Source organism: Bison bison, unplaced genomic scaffold (assembly GCF_000754665.1).
Source record: "Bison bison bison isolate TAMUID 2011002044 unplaced genomic scaffold, Bison_UMD1.0 scf7180017864279, whole genome shotgun sequence".
NCBI classification, from domain to species: Eukaryota; Metazoa; Chordata; class Mammalia; order Artiodactyla; family Bovidae; genus Bison; species Bison bison.
The window spans coordinates 4,375,181-4,401,039 of NW_011494851.1; the positions used below are offsets into that span (position 1 = coordinate 4,375,181).

Below are 25,859 nucleotides of genomic sequence, written 5' to 3' on the forward strand. Positions count from 1 at the left end.
AAGTGAAAGGGGAGAGTGAAAAAGCTGGCTTAAAACTCAACATTCAGAAAACTAAGATCATGGCATCCGGTCCCATCACTTCATGGCAAATAGATGGGGAAACAATGGAAATAGTGAGAGACTTTATTTTCTTGGGTTCCCAAATCACTGCAGATGGTGAGTACAGCCATGAATTTAAAAGACACTTGCTCCTTGGAAGAGAAACTATGACCAACCTAGAGAGCAAAAAAGGTCCATCTAGTCAAGGCTATGGTGTTTCCAGTAGTCAAGTATGGATGTGAGAGTTGGACCATAAAGAAAGCTGAATGCTGAAGACTTGATGCTTTTGAACTGTGGTGTTGGAGGAGACTCTTGAGAGTCCCTTGGACTGCAAGGAGATCAAACCAGTCAATCCAAAAGGAAATCAGTCCTGACTATTAATTGGAAGGACTAATATTGAAGCTGAAGCTCCAGTACTTTGACCACCTGATGCAAAGAATTGACTCCTTAGAAAAGATCCTGCCTGATGCTGGGAAAGATTGAAGGAGGAGAAGGGGATGACAGAGGATGAGATGGTTGGATGGCATCACCAACTTGATGGATATGAGTTTGAGCAGGCTCCAGGAGTTGGTGATGGACAGGAAAGACTGGAATGCTACAGTCCATGGGGTCTCAAAGAACCAGATATGACTGAGCGTCTGAACTGAACTGACTAATGTTCCTTAACTAATTAACTGAACTAACATCATTGAAGAGGAATAGGCAAAGATACAGATGCTGTGCATATAGATACTTGTTTATCCACCTAATTATTTCTTTTTTAAAAAATGATTGAATTATATTTGATGTATAATATTTTGGGCTTCCCTGGTGGCTCAGACAGTAAAGAATCCGCCTGCAATGTGGGAGACCTGGGTTCGATCCCTGGGTTGGGAAGATCCCTTGGAGGAGGGTATGGTAATTCCCAGTATTCTTGCCTGGAGAATCCCTGTGGACAGAGGAACCTGGCGGGCTGTAGAGAGTCAGACACAACTGAACGACTTTTACTCACTCAAAATGTTTTGGAAATGCATCAAATGATTCAGTTATATATATTCTTTTTTCAGATTCTTTTACACTGTAAGTTATTACAAGTCATTGAATATAGCTCTTTGTGCTACACAGTAGGTCTTTGTTGTTTATCTATTTTATATATGGTAGTGAGTATCTGTTAATACCAAAGTCTTAATTTATCCCTCCCCACTTTTCCTCTTTGATAACTGTAGGTTTGTTTTGTATGTCTGTGAGTCTGCTTCTGTTTTGTAAATAAGTTCATCTGTATCTTTTTAAAGATTTCACATATAAGTGACATCATATGATATTTGTCTTCCTCTGACTTACTTTGCTTAGTATGATAATCTCTAGGTCCATCTATGTTGCTGCAAATGCCATTATTTCATTCTTTTTTTATGGCTGAATACTAGTCCATTGTACATATATACTACATCTTTTTTATCCACTCATCTGTTGACAGACATTTGGGTTGCTTCCGTGTCTTGGCACTACTGTAAGTAGTGTTGCAATGAACATGGGGTGCGTGCATCTTTTAGAATTAGGGTTTTCTCTGGATATATGCCCAGGAGTGGGATTGCTAGATCATGTGGCAACTCAATTTTTAGTTTTTTTTTTTAAAGGAACTTCCATAGTGTTTTTCATACTGGCTGCACCAATTTACATTTTCACCATCAGTGTTATATCCAAACCTTCTTTAGCCATAATTTCTTTATTTAAAACCCTAAACACCTGATTAGCATATACTAGGATAGTGACTCGGAGAAGGCAATGGCAACCCACTCCAGTATTCTTGCCCGGAAAATCCCATGGGCAGAGGAGCCTGGTAGGCTGCAGTCCATGGGGTCGCGAAGAGTCGGACATGACTGAAGCGACGCAGCAGCAGCAGCAGCAGCAGCAGCAGCAGCAGCAGGATTGTGACTACTCCCCCTAGGAACTTTCCAAATAAGTTCAAGTACAACACTATACTTTAGAAAAAGACGTGAAAGATGCTTTTCTTATTTTACCTCAGCAATACTTGGGAATGTTGATTATTACTTAGAAGACAATAAAACTCAGATGGTTTTTTAAGTAGTAGTAACATCAATCACTTACTTCTTAAAGCAGTGCGCTGCAGTAACAAGCCAAGTATTACTAATCAAGGTGGCCCCACACTGATGTATTTTATTATGCTGAAGAGAAGCTTGCCAAGGCCAGGCAGCCTTGCCCGCGATCTCTCCGGACATTATTCTGTTGCTTACTAATGGAACAACTCGTTTACCACAACCTGAAAGAGATGCGATTGTTAAATTATAAGAAATGTCTCTATAACTCTTGATACAGAGAAATTAGTAGAGTGCTGCAGTGCAATGTTTCCATCAGTCATTATATAAACATGTACAATATTAATATCCACCTTCTCCTCATTGATGTTTTGCTCACTCCCTCTATTTATAGAATGGATATACATTGCCCACTGAAGCTACATAAGTCTGAGAAGTATCGACACACCTCAAAGTGTATGTCTTGAGGACTTGCAGTGTCAATTATCTAGATGTTCTGGGAGCTCCTACTAAGATTATTGTTTCCTAGTTTTAGGTGATCCCACCATGTTATTTTGACATAAAAGTCCTCACCAGAAGAACTGATCAGAGAAGTAATTGCCAATTCCTTGGAACTCCTTCTCTCATACACTTTTCTGAGTGACTAGTTCCTCAAGTGGCATGGTTAATGCATCATGACCAGTCTCTTGCTCTTTAGGATGGAAGACTCTATATTGCCACATAAATATCACATTCACTATAGGTGGGGATAAATAAGTACTCTATTATGTGTGTCAGATCAGAGATTAGTTTGCTGCTTAGGATTCCTGCTAAGAATGAAGCCTGTTTAAAGCATGCTGCTAATAAATAAAATATGGTAGGTTCAATTTTTATTCCAAAAAATTAGGTATCAAAGAGGAAATTCACTTTACTGGTACTGATGACACTGCTACTGTGGCCGGTCGTTTAGAAATCCCCATCACTGCCATCTCTAGTTTATACTACTGTTTTTCTCACCTGGAGGACTGCAACAGCTTCCCTGATCATCTCCTTGCCTCCAGTGTTGCTCCTCCAATCCATTCTCCACCCTGGAACCCGAGTGGCCTTTCTGTTGTGTCTAAAACCCTTTAGTGACTTTTCATTCCAGATAAAGTTGAAATGTTTTAGCATGATTCTGGTCCTTGATGACTATTAATCATACCCCTTTCTCATGTCCCCAACCCCCAATCCTATATTACAGCCACACTGACATTTTTCATTTATAAGAAGTGATCATATTCTTGCTTTTTTAGAGACATTTTTACATACTATTCTCCCTGCCCAGGACATTCATCCCACTTATCACTTGATTTGTGTGGTCCTTCCTTTCTCCTGTCTCAAGGATTACTTTCAGACCCCACAAGACCAAGTCAGGTTAGCTGACTCTGTGATTGACTTTCACTGCACTATCTCTGTCATAGCATTTATCACACTGTTTTAACATTTCCTGATTTATTTATGTCTTCCTCTAAATTCAAACCCTTAATTTTAGAGGAGGAATCATGTCTTAGTGACACTTGTATTCACTTTCTGGCACTTGGTAGATTTTAAAAGGATATTTATTGAATGAATAAAAATATATAGTATATTTGCAAGACAGATGAAAATGAATGAACACCTTTGCTCAAAGTCATCACCACTTAAAAAAAATTCTTTCAAAATTTAGGCCACAGTGATATGAAGCAAGTGATGATATGAAGTGAGTGAGAAGAGCTGCTGTCAACCATGAAGACGAGTATGATCAGTAAATTGTATAGACAATCACAATTAAAGGGGTCTATCTCTTTTCCATTTATCATTTTCTCATTATTTTACTTCTCAGTAGAAAGCATAATTAGTAGCATTTAAAAATTATCAAGGCAAGTCCATTTATTCCAAATCAGAAATATAAAATTTCTTCAAATTGCTCCTAGATTTCCACCATGTAAAATATTTTTCTTGAAGATGACAAAAAAGGTTGGTTTTAGAGTTAGGAAAAAAAAAGTATTTTCATTTGTTACACAATTGTTATTCTCTCCAAAAGAAAATGTGGAAAATGAGTGGGAAATTATGAGCTAATATTTGAAGATATTATCCTTTCTGAGATGGAAATGGAACTTGTGTTTATAAGCTAACTAGACTTACATGCTTGGACAGTTAGCTTCCCTGTTGATGAGCTCATTGCTGAAAAACAAGATAGAACAAAGAATGATAATTTGATATTCTCCTGGTTGGTCTCAATGACCAGAAATTATCAGAGAATATTCATCATATATGGAGTACAGAAATTTGAGCGTATGGATGAGTCAGGAAAACAGCTGATATAACAGGATATATGTATGGTTTTGGTAGAGATTTATAGGCAATCTCTAGGCTTTCCTGGTGGCTCGGATGGCAAAGAATTCTCCTGCACTGTGGGAGATCTGGGTTCAATCCCTGAGTTGGGAAGATCCCCTGGAGGAGGGCATGGCAACCCAGTCCAGTATTCTTGCCTGGAGAGTTCCCATGGACAGAGGAGCCTGGTGGGCTACAGTCCATGGGGTCGCAAAGAGTCGGACATGACTGAGTGACTAAGCACTGCACATATAGGCAATAAGCAGTGAATGATTAAGGCTCAAATATACATAATCAAAACCCACAAATCATTTGTAGTAATACAGAACAGTGGCTTTCCAATGGCTTAGGATAAATCTTTGGATTTTACTTAAGTATATAGAGAAAGTAGGGAAAGAGGGAACAACTGATGGAGTCTTTAGGTTCAAACTCAGCCTCAACTAGAACAAGTCTGCTTTTATCTCTTCTGTTTAAGATTTCACATAAGCCTTTCTTTGGTGCAAGGGTTTAAGGATGAAAAAAAAAAAAAACTTTGAAAACTACCACAGAAAGTATATTTAAAATACTTCTAAAACACAGTTCTTAAATTATCAAAATGTTCCCCTCCCTGAGGAATAAACTACTATATATTGTTATCAAACACCTGCTGGATACTGGTAGAGGCTAATTATTGGACAGAATCTAAGATAAAATTCTGTCATTTCCAACAAAGTTGGTAACCTGATAAAGGAAATACAAACATTTAAAATTAAGTTGATGCGCTGATGTATGGAACAGTCTTATGGACTCTGTGGGTGAGGGAGAGGGTGGGAAGATTTGGGACAATGGCATTGAAACATGTAAAATATCGTGTATGAAACGAGATGCCAGTCCAGGTTCAATGCACGATACTGGATGCTTGGGGCTAGTGCACTGGGACGACCCAGAGGGATGGTATGGGGAGAGAGGAGGGAGGAGGGTTCATGATGGGGAGCACATGTATACCTGTGATGGATTCATTTTGATATTTGGCAAAACTAATACAATTATGTAAAGTTTAAAAATAAAATAAAATTAAAAAAATAAATAAAATTAAGTTGATGAATGGTTGTATGAAAAGTGGGATGGTTTTCAAAATAAAAGTGCTTAATAGGTAGAATGAGGATGGATGGTTTTACTTATTTCTACCAGTGCTACATGTCTCAGACTCATATTCTCTACATTTAACTTCCCATTATACATAATAAGAATGTTTCTTTCCACTTACCTTCTATAAATTTCACTTGGGAAACTAATGATGATGAACTATACAAAGTGGGAGCTCTGGAGAATATCCAATAAACTCATAAAAGGCATGACTAAATCATTATATAGTGAAGAATCAGTTGCTCAGTACAGATCCTCAGTCTTTATTTATAGAAGAAACTCAATTTTTGGTCAAATGTAGTTTTAAGGTAGTAAATTTCTTGTTTTATTTTTTTAAATTATAAGCATACTTTGGAGATTTTGTGGGTTCAGTTTGAGACCACTGCAATAGGCAAATATCACAATAAGGCAGGTCAAAATATTTTTTGTTTCTCAGTGCATTTAAAAGTTTATGTTTACACCATTCTGTAGTCCATTAAGTGTGCATTATGTCCTAAAAGGCAATATACATACCTTAATTAAAAAGTACTTTACTGCTAAAGCATGCTAACTATCATCTGACACAGAATTGCCACAAACCTTCAATTTGTAAAAACACAGCATCTGTGAAGTGCAATAAAGTGAAGTGAAATAAAATGAGGTATTTGAATATGCCCCATGTTAGTAATGCATTACAATGGTATAAATTTAGAATTCTTCAGTTAGAGCTTCTTCTGCTTAGTTTGAGCAAAATGCAACTCAGCCCTTTCCAGGAATGAGACCAGGGTACATGTAATAGTTGGGAGTTTCATTGGATTTTCGAGGAAAGAATTTTATACAGAATGATTATACCTGGAAATAAACTGCCCATATACAAGTGACTGACTATTGCAAATTACCAATTTTGACAAAATGGTTTTACTTTCTATGTTTAGGAGTGAAAACAAACACTAACACCTTAGTTTTGAACATGACCCTCTAACACACTTCTGAGTTGACAGTAATGGTATTCAGGGCTGAACACACTACAAGTAAAATGGTGAGGACTGGGGCCCACATCAACAGCCCATGGGTGATGAGCAGCTCTTCCACATCCATGGCATTTGCAATTCAAAGGAGTCGATATTAGTTTTGTTCTGACATCACATCACAGGAAGGGCGCATACTGCACAGTTATTTGTCAAACCAAAACACAGATTCTTGCCAGATTATGGATAAATCTGGGGCTGCAATGTTATTTCTAGACTTTGTCTAGAATTTCTGCAATTTTCCATTCATTTGAAATCCCCCAAATTAAGTATTGCTGGAGAGCAGTTTTTTTGTCTACAAGGATTGCCTTAGGATTCTAATCAGTTTTCTACCAAGTGAGTCTTTCCTAATTACTAGTAAATGCTGCTCTTTTCACATTTGGAAATTTGGAAACATTCGGGCTTCTAGGTTTTTCTACCACTAATTATTTGCATTAATGTTTTCAGGTTTCCAAAGCATATGCACAATTTTCTAGCTTTCTAATAGCCTATATGTTCAATATTATATTTTCTGTTTCCTTGTATATATTCTTTTTTTTGTAACTTACTAACATTTCTTTTTTTTTTTTACTTTACAGTATTGTATTGGTTTTGCCATACATCAACGTGAATCTGCCACAGGTGTACATGTGTTCCCCTTCCTGAACCCCCCTCCCACCTCTTGATATTTCTGTGACTTCAGGAAGAACAAATATTATATTTGCAAGATTATAGATGAGAAAGTGGAGGACAAGGCATGGTAGCCCTTTGGTGGACTTTGTAAATACAAGTCCTTTCCAGAACTTGGGTAGTCCTGTAGTGACTCAGTAGAGTTAGAATCAGGTAACTCTCAAATCAGGTTCTTCATCAGCACATCCTGCCCTTTAATGTACTATAGACATTAAAACAGACTACAGGTCACAAGCTGACCTATAAGAAACAAAAAGCCCAGATACCTGATGACCACTTCATGCTTCATTTCTGGTTTCAGATAGCTCAGGCTTTTAAGTTCCTTCCAAATTAACTGGTTATTTAAAATTATGTAGAACACATCTTGTAACTTATCAGAACTTCCACTATTTCACAACCTCGATTCATTTGTTTCTCCACAAAGGAGAAAACAAAGAAGGTGGATTAAGCCCTTGAGAGGTTCTTCCCTTCTGGGTTGGGAGAGGTCCCCGGGTTCATTTCCTGACTAACTGACTCTGTCTCATCAGCAAATCCCTGCCCATCCCATTCCCACAGATTTTATTTCCTGGTCAGGTTTCCTCCTAAAGAGTCAGCCAGACCCTTGAAAGGGCAGGGCTTTGTGTTTCATGTCTGATATGAATCACACTTACTCTGATTCTCTTCCGTGACTCTTAAGTCTGGTGTCCACTGGAATATGTAGGGGAAATCTGTACTTGTCTTTCAGGAATAGATACTTGTCGAAGCAGCTTAATGAACAGGGGTAAACAGGTTTTCAGGTTTCACTAGTGGCTTAGATGGTAAAGAACCCATCTGTGATACAGGAGACCTGGGTTCAATCCCTGGGTTGGGAAGATCCCCTGAAGAAGGAAACAGCAACCTACTCCAGTATACTTGCCTGGAGAATTCCATGGACAGAGGAGCATGGCAGACTATAGTCCACGGGGTCGCAAAGACTCGGACAGGACTGAGTGACTTTCACTTTCGCTTTCAAACAGGTTTCTGTCTGGCTGGACTCCTGAGAGTTTTTGGTATGCTAATATATGGGGTGAATTTCTAAGAGATCAATATTGTAGACTGCATTTCTAAAAAGTGTTTGACCAAAGAACACTTTTTTTTTTCTGCATAAAGCTTCTCAAGAAATTAGCAATCTATCAATAGACTTGAATCTCTGCCCTTTTTAATTACTGGAGTCCTTAACTAAATCTTTGCCCTTTTTAGTTACCAGAGTCCTTTCACTATAGATAGAAGGTCTAAAGCCCCTCTCTCACATCTCTAAAGATGAATTTGCCTAATTCATAAGAATAAAGATGTTAAATGCTGCATGTAAAAGGCGTAGAGAAGGGCCTCGGTAAAAGTTACTTCTTTTAAAGAAGCAATGATGATAAAATGGTTCCTATGATTTCTAGTTTTGTGATTTTTTTTAATCATTACTTGTAAGATGGCTTTACTGGCTCCAAAGTTAGTTTACCATTTTCCCAAATGCCCACAGGAAAAAAGTTAACACAAACTTCACAATTTCACTATTCACAGAAACTATTCTTTTTTTTAAAGGGCAGCAACTGGGTTTATGTTTCTGAAACAGAAAAACAGCCATTGCTCAACACTTGGTGTTTTCAATTGCTAGTCATGGAGGCAGTGACTGGATCAGATGAACTCTGTTAGTGGTAAAGGTTTGCTTTTATTTCAGGATGAGTGCCAGTCAATTATTACAGGAAAAGCCACTTGACTAATTTCAGATATGCTTTTATCAGAGAACAATAAAACCTTTAAAAGTCACTTTTTTAACTTGAATTTTTTTTCATTTGAATTCTAGCTATTATTTGGAATGGAAATAATAGTAAATAAATTTATGATTAGACATAAAATGGACTTAATAGAGAACTTCACATCACGTAGAAAGGTACCTGCTAAGTCGCTTCAGTCGTGTCCGACTCTGTGTGACCCCATAGACGGTAGCCACCAGGCTCCCCCATCCCTGGGATTCTCCAGGCAAGAACACTGGAGTGGGTTGCCATTTCCTTCTCCAATGCATGAAAGTGAGAAGTGAAAGTGAAGTCACTCAGTCATGTCCAACTTTAGCGACCCCATGGACTACAGCCCACCAGGCCCCTCCATCCATGGAATTTTCCAGGCAAGAGTACTGGAGTGGGGTGCCATTGCCTTCTCCGTGAAAGGTACCTACTTACCATTAACTTCAACTGATGAGGTGTTTATTGACAAGGCTCTGGTGTTCCTTATCTTCTCATCTAAGATGCTGCGGATTTTCCTATTTCTCACTGCACTTGACTCAGCAGAGGGGAACTGGAATACCATAATGACATCTACTGTCGTCCCATCTTCCTCTGGACTGTGACACAGAATAGAAAGGTACTTGTTCAAGGAATACATCCAGTATTATCCTACACTCTTTTTTTTTTTTTTTGTATTTTATTCCCTTGAATTATGCCTCAATTGAAAGTGTCAGCAGCTGATTATCTCACATTGCTACTCATTTATGTCACTCTGACTCAAGATTGTTTCATATATTCTCTCTTCATGTTCTCTTTTTGCTTTAAGTGAATTTTGCCATTAATTTGAAGGCTTGTTATAGCATTTGTATAAGACTCAGACACTAAAATGTTGTCAGCAAAATCATAAACCCTGAATACTGGAAAAAACTTCAGTGGTGTCTTTGATCTATCACTCATGTGATACCTTCGTTAGCTCTAAGCTTCCATGATAAGTGGTCATCTCATCCCAGCAAGTAATTAAAATATGAGAAATTTACTTCCATAAAGAGGCTATTTCTGTTTGGTCAGCTTTGATTTTAAGAGAGTTCTTCACTTGGAGTTGAACATATCTCCCTAAAGCTTCCATTCCGTAGGCTTATGTCTACCAGTTGGGACATACATACAACATCAGTCCTCTCTTCCATGTGTAATATTTGAAGACAGTGATATTCTTGGTCTCTGAGTATTCTCCAAATTAAGTATATCCAATTCCTTGAACTTTTTCCACATAAACACATTTAAGCCCCTTCACTTGAGGGGCTGAATTTTCATACATACTTAACATATGAAAATCAAACAGTTAAAGGTCTTTTAAAAAATGGAAACCTATATGTTGATCTGCCACATCTCTTATTTTTACACTTCAAAAGATCGAAGCTATAAAAGCATGAAAGCCCTATTTTCCTGAATCCCTTGACTTTAAAAAAAGAGGAAATGGTATCGATTTGAAGGGATTTTATATACTGTGGTTCATTTAGGCTCTGGAATGTGAAGATATAAATAATCAGAATTTTATGTCAAATTGGCAAATATTCCCTCTTCTTAAATCAGAGGGAAAACATGGTTTACTAGGTGGAATGCACCCACACAAAAACTTACAAAATGATAATGACTACACATTCAAAAGAGTGCATAAGGCTATGATAATTTTGCTAGGATGTTATGGCAAGTCAGAATTTGAAAATGGAGGGCATGAAATCTAGAAAGTTTCAGCAAAAACATGCTTTTCCTCTCCTAGATATCATAAAATGTATCAAATTTATATTGTAAAATCCTTCTGGAGGTCACTAGTTACTCGGTAAAGGTGTAAGAAACTTGGAGTCATTCTGCCAATAGGGCATTAGCCTATAGGTAATAAAACTGATCATTATTTCCTTCAAATATATCCATCTGGATATTCTCATTTTTTTTTAAGAAGATGAGTCACACAGGCCCATATGTTTGTATGTTACATACATGTTCTGCTATGAACTTTCCAAATAAGACAACTGAAACCTCTGAGTAATTTCTCAGACTATATGAGTCTCTTCCTCCATCTCCACAAATGGAAATTTATTTCAACATTTATTTCAAATTTATTTCTTTGTGTTTGGGCATGCCTCCTGTCACTAGGGGTTCAATACAGGAAAGACTTGTGACCTCATTTTGTAGTCAACTTTGGCTCCTTAATATTTTTGAAATGACATATGTATTGAAAGAATACCATTTGGTGCATGCAGTGACATGCTGCTGGGTTTTCTCAAGGCCCTGGTTTCTGGTAGTCTCAGGCCTTACCATCACTTGATAGGATTTGAATCCTGTTCTGTCACTTGAGGAATTTTGAACATTTCACATAACTTCCCAAAGTCTCAGTTTTTGCATTTATAAAATGATGGTAAATGTTGTTGCAATCATATTAATAAGAAATCCTGGCCAAAAGCCAGTCTCATAGAGGCAACAGTGTATAAAGGTTCCTGTCTCTCGTGCTTTTGGTCATTCTAGACTGTGAAGTCACCTTTGCCCAAGCATACGTACGTCAGTTTCACTACTTGGTTCTTGATATAATGCTTGTTCAAGGCCGAATCTATAAATGTCTCATCCACCTGTTATGACAATAAAGAGAAACTATGTGTTAATAAGATATTTTATAATAAGAACATACCACTGATTAAATGTTAAAGCAAAATAAAAATGTTTAACATGAGTAATATCATTATTTAAACCACTGGTTCTCAAATCTAACAGTGCAACAGAATCATTTGCAGAAAAAAGAAAAAAGACTTAAAGATGCTGGTGCCTCTGCCAGAGTTTTGGTTATAAATGACCCTGAGGAAACCTAGGCATTTGTAGTTGTAAAAATCTCCCAGATGACTCTAATATGTTGATGCAGGTGTTTGGGGTAGACATTATGTTCCTAAAATTCCATAGAAAGTGAAGCAGAAAGATGCAGAGCAGAGATGGGATATCGAGGGAGTCCTGGAGAGGTGGTGGAGAGAATCCTGGCTTAGTACTGGGTTTGAAGCCAACCTTTTCTGCTACTCGTGAACTGGGTGACTGTGGGAAAGTTACTGAGCCAATTTGAGCCTCAGTATCCTAACATCTAAAACAAAGATGTTAATATGCTAACTCATAGGATTGTAAAGATTAAACACATATAAAATGCTGGGTACATTTTGATAGTAGCCTGTCGGTGGATCAGGTTAACCCCCATCCTGGCATTGCAGGTCTCAGACTTCTTTGCAGGTCTTTGGATTGTGAGTACAGGGAAGAAGTATTAGAGATTTAGGAAAGGCAACGATCTTTTAATTGTTGTTGACTGTGAGCCCTAGAGTGGGCAAGGGGGGAAGAAAGAGTAAGGTGGTCTTGCAGGTTTAGGTCAAAGTTGTGTTATTCAGTTTATGTCAACAGGGAAGTAGACCTTGAAGAAGGAAATGGCAACCCACTTCAGTATTCTTGTCTGGAAAATCCCATGGATGGAGGAGCCTGGTTGGCTACAGTCCATGGGGTCACAAAGACTGGACACGACTGTGCAACTTCACTTTCACGTTCATTTTCAGATATGCAGGTGACATCACTCTGATCGCAGAAAATGAAGAGGAACTAAAGAGTCTCTTGATGAGAGTGAAAGAGGAGAGTGAAAAAGGTCCCTTAAAACTCAACATTCAAAAACCTAAGATCATCGCATCCAGTTCCATCACTTTCATGGCAAATAGAAGGGAAAAAAGTGGAAGCAGTGATAGATTTTATTTTCTTGGGCTCCAAAATCACTGCAGACTGTGACTGCAGCCATGAAATTAAAAGATGTTTGCTCCTGGAAGATAAGCCATGACAAACGCAGACAGCGTATTAAAAAGCAGCGACATCACTTTACTGACAAAGGTCCGTACAGTGAAACCTATGGTTTTTTTAGTATTTGTGAACAGATGTGAAAGTTGGTTCATATGAAGGTTGAGCACCAAAGAACTGATGCTTTCAAATGGTGGTGCTGCAGGAGACTTTTGAGAGTCCCTTGGACTGCAGAGATCAAACCAGACAATCCTAAAGGAAATCAACATTGAATATTCATTGGAAGGACTAATGATGAAGCTGAAGTTCCAATACTTTGGCTACTTGATATGAAGTGCCGAGTCATTGGAAAAGACCCTGATGCTGGGCAAGATTGAAGACAAACGAAAGAGACGGCAGAGGATGAAGTGATTAGATCTATCGCTGACTCAGTGGACATAAATTTCAGCAAACTCTAGGAGTTGGTGGAGGACAGAGGAGCCTGGTGTGCTACAGTCCATAGAGTTACAAACAATAGGGCACTACTTAGCAACTGAACAACAGCAACAAGGCACCATGATGCTGTGACTTATCACATGTAGATTTTGGCTTGCAGTATCCCCTAGTGACCAGTGTCATCTGAATCCAGGTACTGATTTTCATATTTGATTGATGAGCCAAATGTGAAAAAACTACATCCTAAATCCTTAAGGAGGAGACAGGGAAAGTTTAACTCAATGAAAATAAAAAGAAGACTGTTTCAGAGATCAAGGAATAAGTTATGACTTTCTTAGCACTATCAGGCATTCATAAAAAGCTTAATTAGGAAACAAAATATACATGATCTCCCTTCAGTCAGTTCAGTTCAGTTCAGTCGCTCAGTCGTGTCTGACTCTTTGTGACCCCATGAGTTGCAGCACGTCAGGCCTCCTTGTCCATCACCAACTCCTGGAGTTCACTCAAACTCATATCCATCGAGTCGGTGATGCCATCCAGCCATTTCATCCTCTGTTGTCCCCTTCTCCCTGCCCCCAATCCCTCCCAGCATCAGAGTCTTTTCCAATGAGTCAACTCTTCGCATGAGGTGGCCAAAGTACTGGAGTTTCAGCTTTAGCATCATTCCTTCCAAAGAACACCCAGGGCTGATCTCTTTTAGAATGGACTGTTTGGATCTCCTTGCAGTCCAAGGGATTCTCAAGAGTCTTCTCCAACACCACAGTTCAAAGGCATCTATTCTTCAGCGCTCAGCCTTCTTCACAGTCCAACTCTCGCATCCATACATGACCACTGGAAAAACCATAGCCTTGACTAGATGGACCTTTGTTGGCAAAGTAATGTCTCTGCTTTTGAATATGCTATATGGGTTGGTCATAACTTTTCTTCCAAGGAGTAAGCGTCTTTTAATTTCATGGCTGCAGTCACCATCTGCAGTGATTTTGGAGCCCCCCAAAATAAAGTCTGACACTGTTTCCCCATCTATTTCCCATGAAGCGATGGGACCAGATGCCATGATCTTAGTTTTCTGAATGTTGAGCTTTAAGCCAACTCTTTACTCCTTATAATAACTATGAAATAAGAAATTTTTTGATTCTTATTTCATTTGAAGACAGAACTGACATTGTGTGAATTTCCCTAGCATCATGTGGATTAATAAACTGGGATTTAAATGTAGGTTTCTGTCTTTACATTCATCTCTTATCAATCACACAACCTCCTTGTTACATATAATGTACATTTTACTTGAATTTCTATCAAAGAACATATGACAATAAGCTATAGCATAAACAGTTGATTGACTTAAAGTGTAAAACTTGTAAAGATATATTTGGTAATATATTTTTTACACTTTCTATCCAAGGCAGTATTTAGAAAACAGAGAAATTGCTTGTATCCAGAATATACACTTATTTGACTTTAAATAAGAAAAGTTTAAATGGGCTGAAGAAATGTGGGGTTCATATGTTAGAAATGAACTTGTTTGGTAAGATATGTTTTCGTAAGAACGATATTATTTTAATCATTTCACTTGTGGTACTCAGAGCCAGTCCTGTTACTCAATATCTGGGGCAAATACAAAAGAAAAGAAAAGGTTAACCAAAAACAAAGGGGAGAAAATTGATCAATATTAAAAGGAATAAAAGTAAATTTCTTTAGGAATTTAAAGAAGTCTGGTTTGTAGTTATCCTCTGAAATTCTACCCACAGTAGATCCCTTGGCTGTTTGTGACTTGTCGGTAAAAGTATTGGATTAAGTTTTTGACTCCAGATGACATCATTCATCTGGCAAAGCGCCTGCTGAGAAGAACATCCATCCCCAGCATCCATTCCATCTTTGAATAGTTCAGGTGTCTGGGAAGGTAAGCAATAAAAGAATAACACAGGAAGAATCTAGGTAGAAGTAACTTTTGTAATCACAGAAATATAGAAGTTTCTTCTCTATAGTTCAAATTCCAGGACCTGTCCCTGTAAAGTCTCATTGGTTGGGTCTGGGGTGAAGCCCAGAATTTTATGTGATCCATATAGCCTGGTCTGGTGTGAAGCCCAAAATCTTAAGGTGATCCATGTAGCCAGGAAAACAGTTTGAGAAATACTGGGGCACAGAGACTGGCTAAGAAGTTCCTACGCCAAAGGAATTTAAAACAGGGGAAATCAGAGAAAACATGAATGTAAACTTTATTGCTGAATAGAGTTTATATATGAATCTGCTTTCTAGAGATCCCCTAAAAATGTTTCCCTGGCAGATTAAGGCCTCTTTCATCAAATAATCTGCCAATACTTTGGCATTCTAATTCTGAATTCTCAGAAGTTTCAAAGGACACTTTTTTTTAAAGCTGTGTGCCAACTTGTTATAAATTTATTATTTGCATAATTTAATAGATTTAGTGATTTATAAATCTATCTTTCTCCCTTTTGGGGGCATTTGCAGTTTTGTGATTGGAGTTAGTCTCCTAACATTGAACAAAAGACCCTCTTTCAGGGTAGTACCTGTTTATGTATGCTGATTTTGAAATACTGGAAGTTGAACTGAGATTAAGTTATAAGAGGGCAATTGAAGTTTAGTTGTGTGTTTAATGAAAGAGTTAGGGAGAGGCTTTCAACTCAAACAAATAGACACACCCAGCCATTGAGCTCTCATTCCCAAACTAACTCTGTTCACACATGTAGCCTGTCTTTCATTTTAGATGCTTTCACCATCTGCATTGATCCCCCCTGCCACCCATCAGCACCACCATTATCTTTCATGCTTGGGAGCACTGTTCTCAGGCATGGCTCTTGCTTCACTGTATGCTTGCCTTTCTCATATTATTCCTTTGGTCTGTGGCTCTCTCTCTCATCCTGCTAGCTCTGCTTTTCTGAATCTCCTTCAAGGTCTGTTTCAGATAAGACCTGCTTTGGGTTAATTCCTTAAACCTCAAAGTAATCTTTCCTTTTTCTCTCTTAATTGTTCTTATCCCTCTTATATCTTTTAATATAGTTGCTTACGCAAATACATTATCTCCTCTGAAGGTGAAAATCACTCAGTCGTGTCCAACTCTTTCAACCTCATGGACTATACAGTGCACGGAATTCTCCAGGCCAGAATACTGGAGTGGGTAGGCTTTCCCTTATCCAGGAGATTTTCCCAACCCAGGGATCAAACCCAGGTCTCCTGCTTGCAGGCAAATTTTTTACTAGCTGAGCCACAAGGGAAGACCTCTACTAAACTGCAAACTCCTTATGGATAGGGACAATCAGTCTTTTCATACTCTACAATATGTAGGAATGTAGCATGGTTTTTTGAATGAATTAATAAAAGAAAGTGAAAATTTATTAGAAAGCCTTGCATTTACCTTGCATTTGGATCAAACCTGGTGGCTCAGTGGTAAGAATCTGCCTGCAAAGCAGGTGAATCTGTAGATTCAATTGCGGATTCAGTCCCTGGGTTGGAAAGATCCCCTGGAGAAGGAAATGGCAACCCACTCCAGTATTCTTGCCTGGAAAATTCCATGGGCAAAGGAGCCTGGTGGGCTACAGTCCATGGGGTCACAAAAGAGTCAGAGACGACCTAGCAACTAAACAACAATATTGCTTGCATTTATTTACCAAGAAGTTTTTATTAGCATTTTCAATGAGATTTAGCCAGATTGAGATCAATACTTCTAGAGAAAAAATAAAACTGCCCATGAATATTTGAGAGGAATTTTTTCTCCTAGTTGACTTTTTCAGTAATTTGATTCCTGACGTGTACAAGCAATGTGTAATAATTACCCCTCTCCAAAGGCAGTCTATATTCTTTGCCCTTTAAAAATAAGGATGATAATCTTGATAGTCCTTATTGAAATCCTTTAAGGTTGCTAAACTATCTATATAAAATCCAGACTTTTTCAAAATCCAAGATTTAAGAACTGTGAATGATTATCTTAAGCCTATATGCAACATGGCCAACTTGAGCACAGGTGGTGCTCACAGGATTTTAGAGACTTATTGGTCTCCTTGTCTCTAGCCCTCAAGGAACTAGAAAAAGAACAAACTAATCTCAAGGATAGCAGAAGGAAAGAAGTATCAAAAATCAGAACAGAAATAAATAAAATAAATATCATAAAAACAATAGAAAAGATCAGCAGAACTAAGCTGTGTTTTTGAAAGGATAAAAAAATTGAAAAGCTAATGAAAGAGTAGATGTTATAACACAGAAATACAAAGGATCATAAAGACTACTATGAACAGTTCAGTTCAGTTCAGTTCAGCCATTCAGTTGTGTCCGACTCTTTGTGACTCCATAGACTGCAGCACACCAGCCTTCCTTGTCCATCACCAACTCCTGGAGCTTATTCAAACTGATGTCTAGTGAGCCGGTGATGCCATCCAACCATCTCATCCACTGTCATCCCCTTCTCCTCCCACCTTCAATCTTTCCCAGCATCAGGGTCTTTTCCAGTGAGTCAGTTCTTTGCATCAGGTGGCCAAAGTATTGGAGTTTCAGCTTCAGCATCAGTCCTTCCAATGAATATTCAGGACTGATTTCCTTTAGGATGAACTGGTTGGATCTCCTTGCAGTCCAAGGGACTCTCAAGAGTCTTCTCCAACACCACAGTTCAAAAGCATCAATTCTTCAGTGCTCAGCTTTCATTATAGTCCATTTCTCACATCCATACATGACTACTAAAGCCATAGCTTTGACTAGATGGACCTTTGTTGGCAAAGTAATGTCTCTGCTTTGTAATATGCTATCTAGGTTGGTCATAGCTTTTCTTCCGAGGGGCAAGCGTCTTTTAATTTCATGGCTGAAGTCACCATCTGCAGTGATTTTGGAGCCCCCCAAAATAAAGTCTGTCACTGTTTCCATTTTTACCCCATCTATTTGCCATGAAGTGATCTGACTGGATGCCATGATTTTCATTTTCTGAATGTTGAGCTTTAAGCCAACTTTTCACTCTCCTTTGTTACTTTCATCAAGAGGCTATTTAGTTCTTCTTCACTTTCTGCCATAACGGTGGTGTCATCGCATAACTGAGATTATTGATATTTCTCCCAGTAATCTTGATTCCAGCTTGTGCTTCATCCAGCCTGGCATTTCGTATGATGTACTCTGTATCAAGTTAAATAAGCAGGGTGACAATATACAGCCTTGACGTACTCCTTTTCCTATTTGGAACCAGTCTGTTGGTCCACATCCAGTTCTAACTGTTGCTTCTTGACCTGCATACAGATTTCTCAGGAGGCAGGTCAAGTGGTCTGGTATTCCCATCTCTTTAAGAATTTTCCACTGTGAACAGTTATACACCAGCAAATTGGATAATCTAGAAGAAATGGATACATTTCTCGAAAAATACAGTGAAGACTGAATCATGAAGAAATAAAAAATCTGAGACCAATGATGAATAAGGAGATAAAGCAGTAATAAAAAAAGGAAAAGCCTTTTTTTCAAAAGGAAAAGTCCAGGACCTGATGGTTTCACTGGTGAATTTTACCAATCATTTAAATAAGAATTGATGACATTCCTTCTCAAACTCTTCCAAAAAATCAGAGAAGAAGGAACACTCCCAAACTCAAATTGAGTGGCCAGCCTTTACCTTGGTATCAAAGCCAGTAAGGATACTACGAGAAAAGAAAACTACAAATATTCCTGGTGCAAAAATTCTCAATGATGTATTAAACAAAATTCAACAGCATATTGGCAGGATAATACACCATAATTAAGTGAGACTTATCTCTGAGAAAAATTGATTAAACAGTCAATCCTAAGGGAAAGCAACCCTGAATACTGATTGGAAGGACTGATGGTGAAGCTGAAGCTCTAGTACTTTGGCCACCTGATGCGAGCAACCGATTCATTGGAAAAGACCCTGATGCTAGGAAAGATTGAGAGCAAAAGGAGAAGAGGGTGGCAGAGGATGAGATGGTTGCATAGCATCATCTAGTCAATGGACATGAACTTGGATGAATTCTAGGAAATGGTGATAGACAGGAAAGCCTGGCATACTGTAGTCCATGGGGTCACAAAGGGTTGGACATGATTTAGTGACTTAACAACAACAATCTTTGGGATGCAAGGTTGGTTCAACATATGCAAAACAATAAATGTGACATAACACATCAATAGGATGAAAGGTGAAAATCATATGATCATCTCAGTAGATGCAGAAAAAGCATTTGAAAAAATACAAGGTTCTTTTAAGATAAAAACACTAAACAAACCACATGTAGAAGGAACATAACACAATAAAGGCCAGGCCATATATGACAAAGGCACAGCTTACACCAAACTCAACCGTAAAAGACTGAAAACTTTCCCTCTATGATCAGGAGCTAGACAAGAATGGTGCCCATTCTCACTACTCCTATTCACTGTGGTACTAGGAGTTCTAGCCAGAGGAAACAGGCAAGAAAAATAACAAAAGCATAAAAACCAGAAAAGAAGAAGTAGAATTGCCTTATTTGCAGATAATATAATTTTACATAGAAAATCTTAAAGATGCCACTGAGAAGCTGTTGGAACTGCTCAGTGAATTCCACAAAGTTGCATATATATCAATGGAGAGATAAAACATATAGAATTCACATATAGAAATCAGTTTTGTTACTATACACTAACAACAAAATATCTGTAGAATAAATAAAGCAGTCTCATTCATAATAGCATCAAAACCAATAAAATACCTTGGGATAAATTTAACCGAGGAGGTGAAAGATCTTAACACTAAAACTGCAAGACTTTGGTGAAAGGAACCCTTACATACTCTTTTTGGGAATGTAAATTGATATAGCCACTCTGGAAAAAAGCATGGACATTCCTCAAAAAATTAAAAATAAACTACCATATGAGCCAGCAATCCTCAGTTCAGTTCAGTTCAGTCACTCAGTTGTGTCTGACTCTGCAACCCCATGGACCACAGCATGCCAGGCCTCCCTGTCCATCAGCAACTCCTGGAGTTTACCCAAACTCATGTCCACTGAGTTGCTGATGCCATCCAACCATCTCATCCTCTGTTGTCCTCTTCTCCTCCTGCCTTCAATCTTTCCTAGCATCAGGGTCTTTTCCAATGAGTCACCTCTTCACATCAGGTGGCCAAAGTATTGGAGTTTCAGCTTTAACATCAATCCTTCCAATGAACACTCAGGACTGATCTCCTTTAGGATGGACTGGTTGGATCAACTTCTGGATATACATTCAAAGGAAATTAAAACAGGATCTCAAAGAGATATTTGCAATCCCATGTTTCTCACAGCATTATTTACAATAGCTAAGATATGGAAACAGCCTAACTGTTCATGAAAAAATAAATGGTTAAAGATATAGTTGACCCTTGAAAAATGTTGGGGCTAGGGGTGCTGAACCTCTGTGCAATTGAAAGTCCCCATAAAACAAATAGTTCACCCTACATATCCACAGTTCCCATATAAATGTTTTCTTTCTAATCATGGCTCTGCATCAATGGATTCCACCAATTATGGTTGAATCATGTAATCCTACTGAATTTACTAATGAAAAAAAAATCTGCATATTAGTGGGCCCTTGCAAATCAGTCCTGCATTGTTCAAAGGTTAGCTGTACACTCTATAGCCATGAGAAAAGAATGAAATTCTGCCATTTATGACAACATGGATGGATTTTAAGGGCATTATGCTATGTGAAATAAGTCAAACAAAGACAAATACTTTACTATGTTACTTACATCTGGAATCTAAAAAGTTGAACTCAAAGAAACAGGTAGCAGAACGGTAGTTACTGAGGCTAGAGGATGGGGAAAATATGGAAATATTGAAAACTTCTGGTTATAAAATGAATGTGCTCTGGGATCTCATGTACACTGTAGTGATTATACTTAACAACATTGTGTTATATATCCTAAAGCTGCTAAGAGAGTAGATCTTAAATGTTCTCACCCAAAAAAGGAAATAATTATGTGATATGATGGAGATGTTACAGTGGTAATCATTTTGCAATGTAAGTGTATCATATCATCAAATTTCACAACTTAAACTTACACAATGTTATATGTAAATTATATCTTAATTGAAAAAATTGATACAAGAAAATGAAGAAACTAAAGATGAAGACATCTTTATATAATTAGTAATGTCATCCCAATGTGTTGGCTGAGTAAAAGTGATCTAATACAACACGTAGATTTATAATATATATGGATTTAAAAATTAAATGGGAGAAGAACTGATGTAGAATTGAACTTTCTATTATAGTTGAGTCCCTTCCTGACAAGTAGAAAAATTTATTGGACAGAGCACATGTTAGAGTTAACCTATATGCTCCAAATCTCACCTACATGATTTACAAACTGTGGACTTTAGCTTCAGGAGCTTAATTCTCTTATCATAAAGTGTGAATAACAATGCCTCCTTTGCAATGTTTTATTGAAGATCAGACATGAAATATACAATTACCTTTTTTCTTTCAGAATTCAAATTAAACACACTGAAGGCAGAGGTTGTGATACACTTTTCCTCTATTAGTCATTCCTAATCTTCAATTACAAAATGAATGTGAGTTTGAGCTCCCAAGTAAGAATTCAGTTACATTCTTCATCCAATTTTTCTGAACCTCTGAACACGAAGCTTTTGTTGTTGTTGTTGTTCTTGTTTTTAAATACTCGCTGCTTATTTTCTTCTCTAGACTTTCAAGTTCAATCACTCCTTTCAGAAGAGGACCATAGCCCTACACCAGGGATTGGGCCTCTTACTCCTATTACCTTAAGCAGCTCCAAACTTTAGATAGTCTAATACCTTTGCTAAATTTTTTACTTTGACCCAGTTGCCTTTTCTCAAGAGGAGAGCATCCTGCTTCAGTGAGCCAAGTCTCTCACTGGTTCTTCAAATCCTTTATAGAGTGTTCCTAAACTATATTATCTCCTTACATCACTTTCTGTTTCCAAGTTCTTTGTCTCTGCAACTCTGGACACATAATCTCAAGGATAGTTTGAGAATCATTTTAGGTCCTGTTTCTGGTGTTCCTGGGAACAAAGAAGATAAAATTTAGAACTACTTTGGATACAGGAGTCATTTGTCTTTTTTTGGAGACAACCCTAAGAAAGTTTCTAACCAGTACCGTTGTCAATTCAGATGGTGGTCACATAGTTAGGGCAAAAATATGCATATAGCTCATAGTTGGTCCTCTGTATCCCTGGTTCTGCATCTGTGAATTCAACCAAGGACTAATCATGCAGCACTATAGCATGTATTTATTTTAAAAATCTGCATATAAGTGGGCCTGTGCAGTTCAAACCCATGTTGTTCAAGGGTCAACGGTAATTGAAAGAGAAAAATATAACACAGATAATTACTTGATTTCTGGTGTTTTGTGGGATGGTAGATACGAAATAAAAGTATGCAGATGATTCTTACAGATGACAAAAATTTATTAAGAAAGTGTAATATCAAATCCTAACTACATTGCTTACTAGCTGAATGATCTTGGATAAATTAACTTTGATACCTTGATTTCCTCATCTATAAAACTGTGATAATAATTGTACTTACTTAATAAGTTTGTTTTTGAGGATTAACTAAAATAATACAGATACAGTGGTTAAGGTGCTAAGCTAATTGAGAGCTTGGCATTCAATACATGTTAACTAATATTATTGTTAGAATGTTACAAGTTTTTGATTTTCACATTTGTAATGATGCTATACTTTAAAAATATTTATGAAATATATTTCTTCAAAGGAAGTGCTCCCTTAATCAGTGATCCTACTCAAATTTATAATAATAATGAAAAAGACCTACTTATTTGGGAATATCATAGTGTCTGGTTACTGGAGTCTTATCTGAAGAATAATATGAAAGATGAGATATGTCCTTGCTGCTATCTAGTAACTGGAATGGATTTTAGTAGAATCTGAGCATGAACTCATTTCAGTTTTGCATCTCCATTTCCATTCAAATCAGTAAATCCCCAAATATGAGGAAGAACAAGATCTATAACCTGTCTTTCTTGGCTGTCTAATTAGCACTCACATAGATCAGAGAGAAAAATCTGGTTTATTCATTGGGAGTTAGCAACAATACACAGGGGTGGCTCTGGATGGGGCCTGAACACTTCCTGGAATTCTCCTAAAGGTAAATTCATGGGGAGTGGAAAGAAAGGGACACCATCTAACTTAAACAGGGCTAAAATAATACACAGCCTTTCTTAACCATGTGAACCCTAATTGATCCTCTTCTTTGAAGTTCTTCTGCACTTATTGTCCTCAATGTACAATTTAGTCCTTAATTATATCATGTCATGCTGTTCAGTTTAATGTGTGTTACTGTCATCACTCCAAAGAGATGGAAAGGAGTTTGAAGAGGTGGATTGTGTTTCCTTTACTGTAAGACTCAGGAGCTAAGAATTGTCATGAGCTGAATAATCATATATTTCATAGATTGTTTAGTTAGTTACATTGGAAAAACTAGCTCACTACCTGGGTTCCTATCTAACATCACATTCAAAGGTAGACTTAAGATGCATTTAAAAACCTTCTGTTAAAGGTAAAAGTATAAGTTTAATAGAATGAAAATATGGTAAAATAATTTTATGACTTAAAAAGGGGAAATAAATTCTTTTAAAAACTTATGGGCAGACAAAACTGGTAAATATGATTACTTTAAAATTATGGACTTCTGTTTTCTGAAGGACAGTATGGCTCAAATTAATAAAAAATGGAATGGATAAGTGCAATGTCTACTACAAAAAACTGTTCCCATGTACAAAACATAAAATCTTGCAAAGCAAGATTTTAATAATCTAATAAAACAGCTATAATAGAAAAATAGGCAAACAATAAGAACAGTTTTAAAAATGTATTTATTTTTAATTGGAGGACACTTGCTTTACAATGTTTTCTTGGTTTCTGCCATACATCAACATGAATCAGCCATAGGTATACATATGTCCTCTCCCTCTTGAACCTCCCTCCCATCTCCCACGATAACCCCTCTATGTTGTCACAGAGAACCAGGCTTAGCTCCCTGCTCATTAGCAACTTTCCATTAGCTATCTATTTTCCACATGGTAATGTATGTATTTCAATGCTACTCTCTCAATTTATCCCACCTTCTCCTTCCCCTGCTGTGTCCATAAGTCTATTCTTTATATATGAGTCTCTATTCCAGCCCTGTGAATAGGTTTATCCATGCCATTTTCTAGATGCCAAATATATGTATTAATATATGATATTTGTCTGTCTCTTTCTGAGTAACTTCACTCTGTATAACTAGCTCTGGGTTCATCCACCTTACTAGAACTGACTCAAATTCGAAGAACTGGCAGTTTTTAGAAACAGAAGTCTGAAAAGCTGACAAGTATATGGCAGTGATGCACAATTGAAATATGCAATAGAAAAATGCAAATTAAACTAATAAGATACACTTTTAATGCCTATTACACTGGTAGTAATTAGAAAGCCAAATGTTACCAAGTGTTGACCAAGATAAGGGGACATAGGGATCCTCATGCACTACAGATGGGAGTGCACACTAATTCAGCCATTTTAAAGAGCAATCCAGCATCAATTAGTTGGATTAAGTGTATGCACACCCAATGAGCCAGTAATTCTGCTTCCAGAAGAACTGGAATGGATCCATAAAGGGATAAGTAGGAGCATGTTTAGTACAGTCTTTCTTGAGATGATAGACAAGAGATCAGTATTGCAGATATACACTTGTTTAGTTTTTAAGTCATGTCTGACTTTTTGCAACCCCATGGACTGTAGCCCACCAGACTTCAATCTCCATGGAATTTTTTCCCAGTCAAGAGTACTGGAGTAGGTTGCCATTTCCTTCTTCAGAAGATCTTCCTGACTCAAAGATCGAACCCACATTTCCTTCATTGTGGATTTTAGTGACTGTAATTATAGAGTTCGGATTCCAAAGAAAACAAGGTTTTATTGGTGTTGTTGTTTAGTCACTAGGTCATGTCTGATTCTTTGCAATCCCATTGACTGTAGCCCGCCAGGCTCCTCTGTCCATGGGGATTTACCAGACGAAATACTGGAGTGGATTATAATTTTCTTCTCCAAGATATACACTATAACTCATTATATAGGAGTTAATAGAAATGATTTAAATGTACACTTATCAATATGGATAGAGTTAAAAAAACAGATCTGGGTAAAAAATTATTAAATAAAAATAGACGCAATGGTCAAATATTTGCTTCCTGCCCAATTCATAGAAGCCCCCTTGTGGCTCAGATGGTAAAGAGTTCTGCTTACAATGCAGGAGACCTGGGTTCAATCCCTAGGTTGGCAAGATCCCCTGGAGAAGGAAATGGCAACCCACTTCAGTAATCTTGCCTGGAAAATCCCATGGATGGAGGAACCTGGCAGGTATAGTCTATGGGGTTGCAAAGAGTCAGACATGACTGAGCGACTTCACTTTCACTTTTCAATTCATATGTTGAAGTTCTAACCCGCAATGTGAATGTCTTAGAAGGTGGGGCCAGTAAGTGAGATTGGAGAAAAGATGGCAGAATAGAATGATGTGAGAGGAGGAGCCAAGATGGCGGAGGAGTAGGACGGGGAGAACACTTTCTCCCCCACAAATTCATCAAAAGAACATTTAAACGTCGAGTAAATTCCACAAAACAACTTCTGAATGCCGGCAGAGGACATCAGGCACCCAGAAAAGCAACCCAACTCTTCAAAAGGAGAGAGAAGAAATACA

General features: G+C 37.7%; 1 protein-coding gene across 1 annotated transcript in view; it reads right to left on the reverse strand.

The window, feature by feature from the left end:
• Positions 1–25,859, reverse strand: part of LOC104995179 (transmembrane protease serine 11A-like) — a 69,067-nt gene that overhangs the window by 17,268 nt on the left and 25,940 nt on the right. Inside the window, exons 4-7 of the mRNA XM_010848907.1 lie at positions 11,488–11,555; positions 9,391–9,551; positions 4,215–4,253; positions 2,125–2,296 (exon numbers count right to left, since the gene is read on the reverse strand). Of these exons, the coding sequence (XP_010847209.1) occupies positions 2,125–2,296; positions 4,215–4,253; positions 9,391–9,551; positions 11,488–11,555 (440 nt within the window). The remainder of the gene's footprint in view (positions 1–2,124; positions 2,297–4,214; positions 4,254–9,390; positions 9,552–11,487; positions 11,556–25,859) is intronic.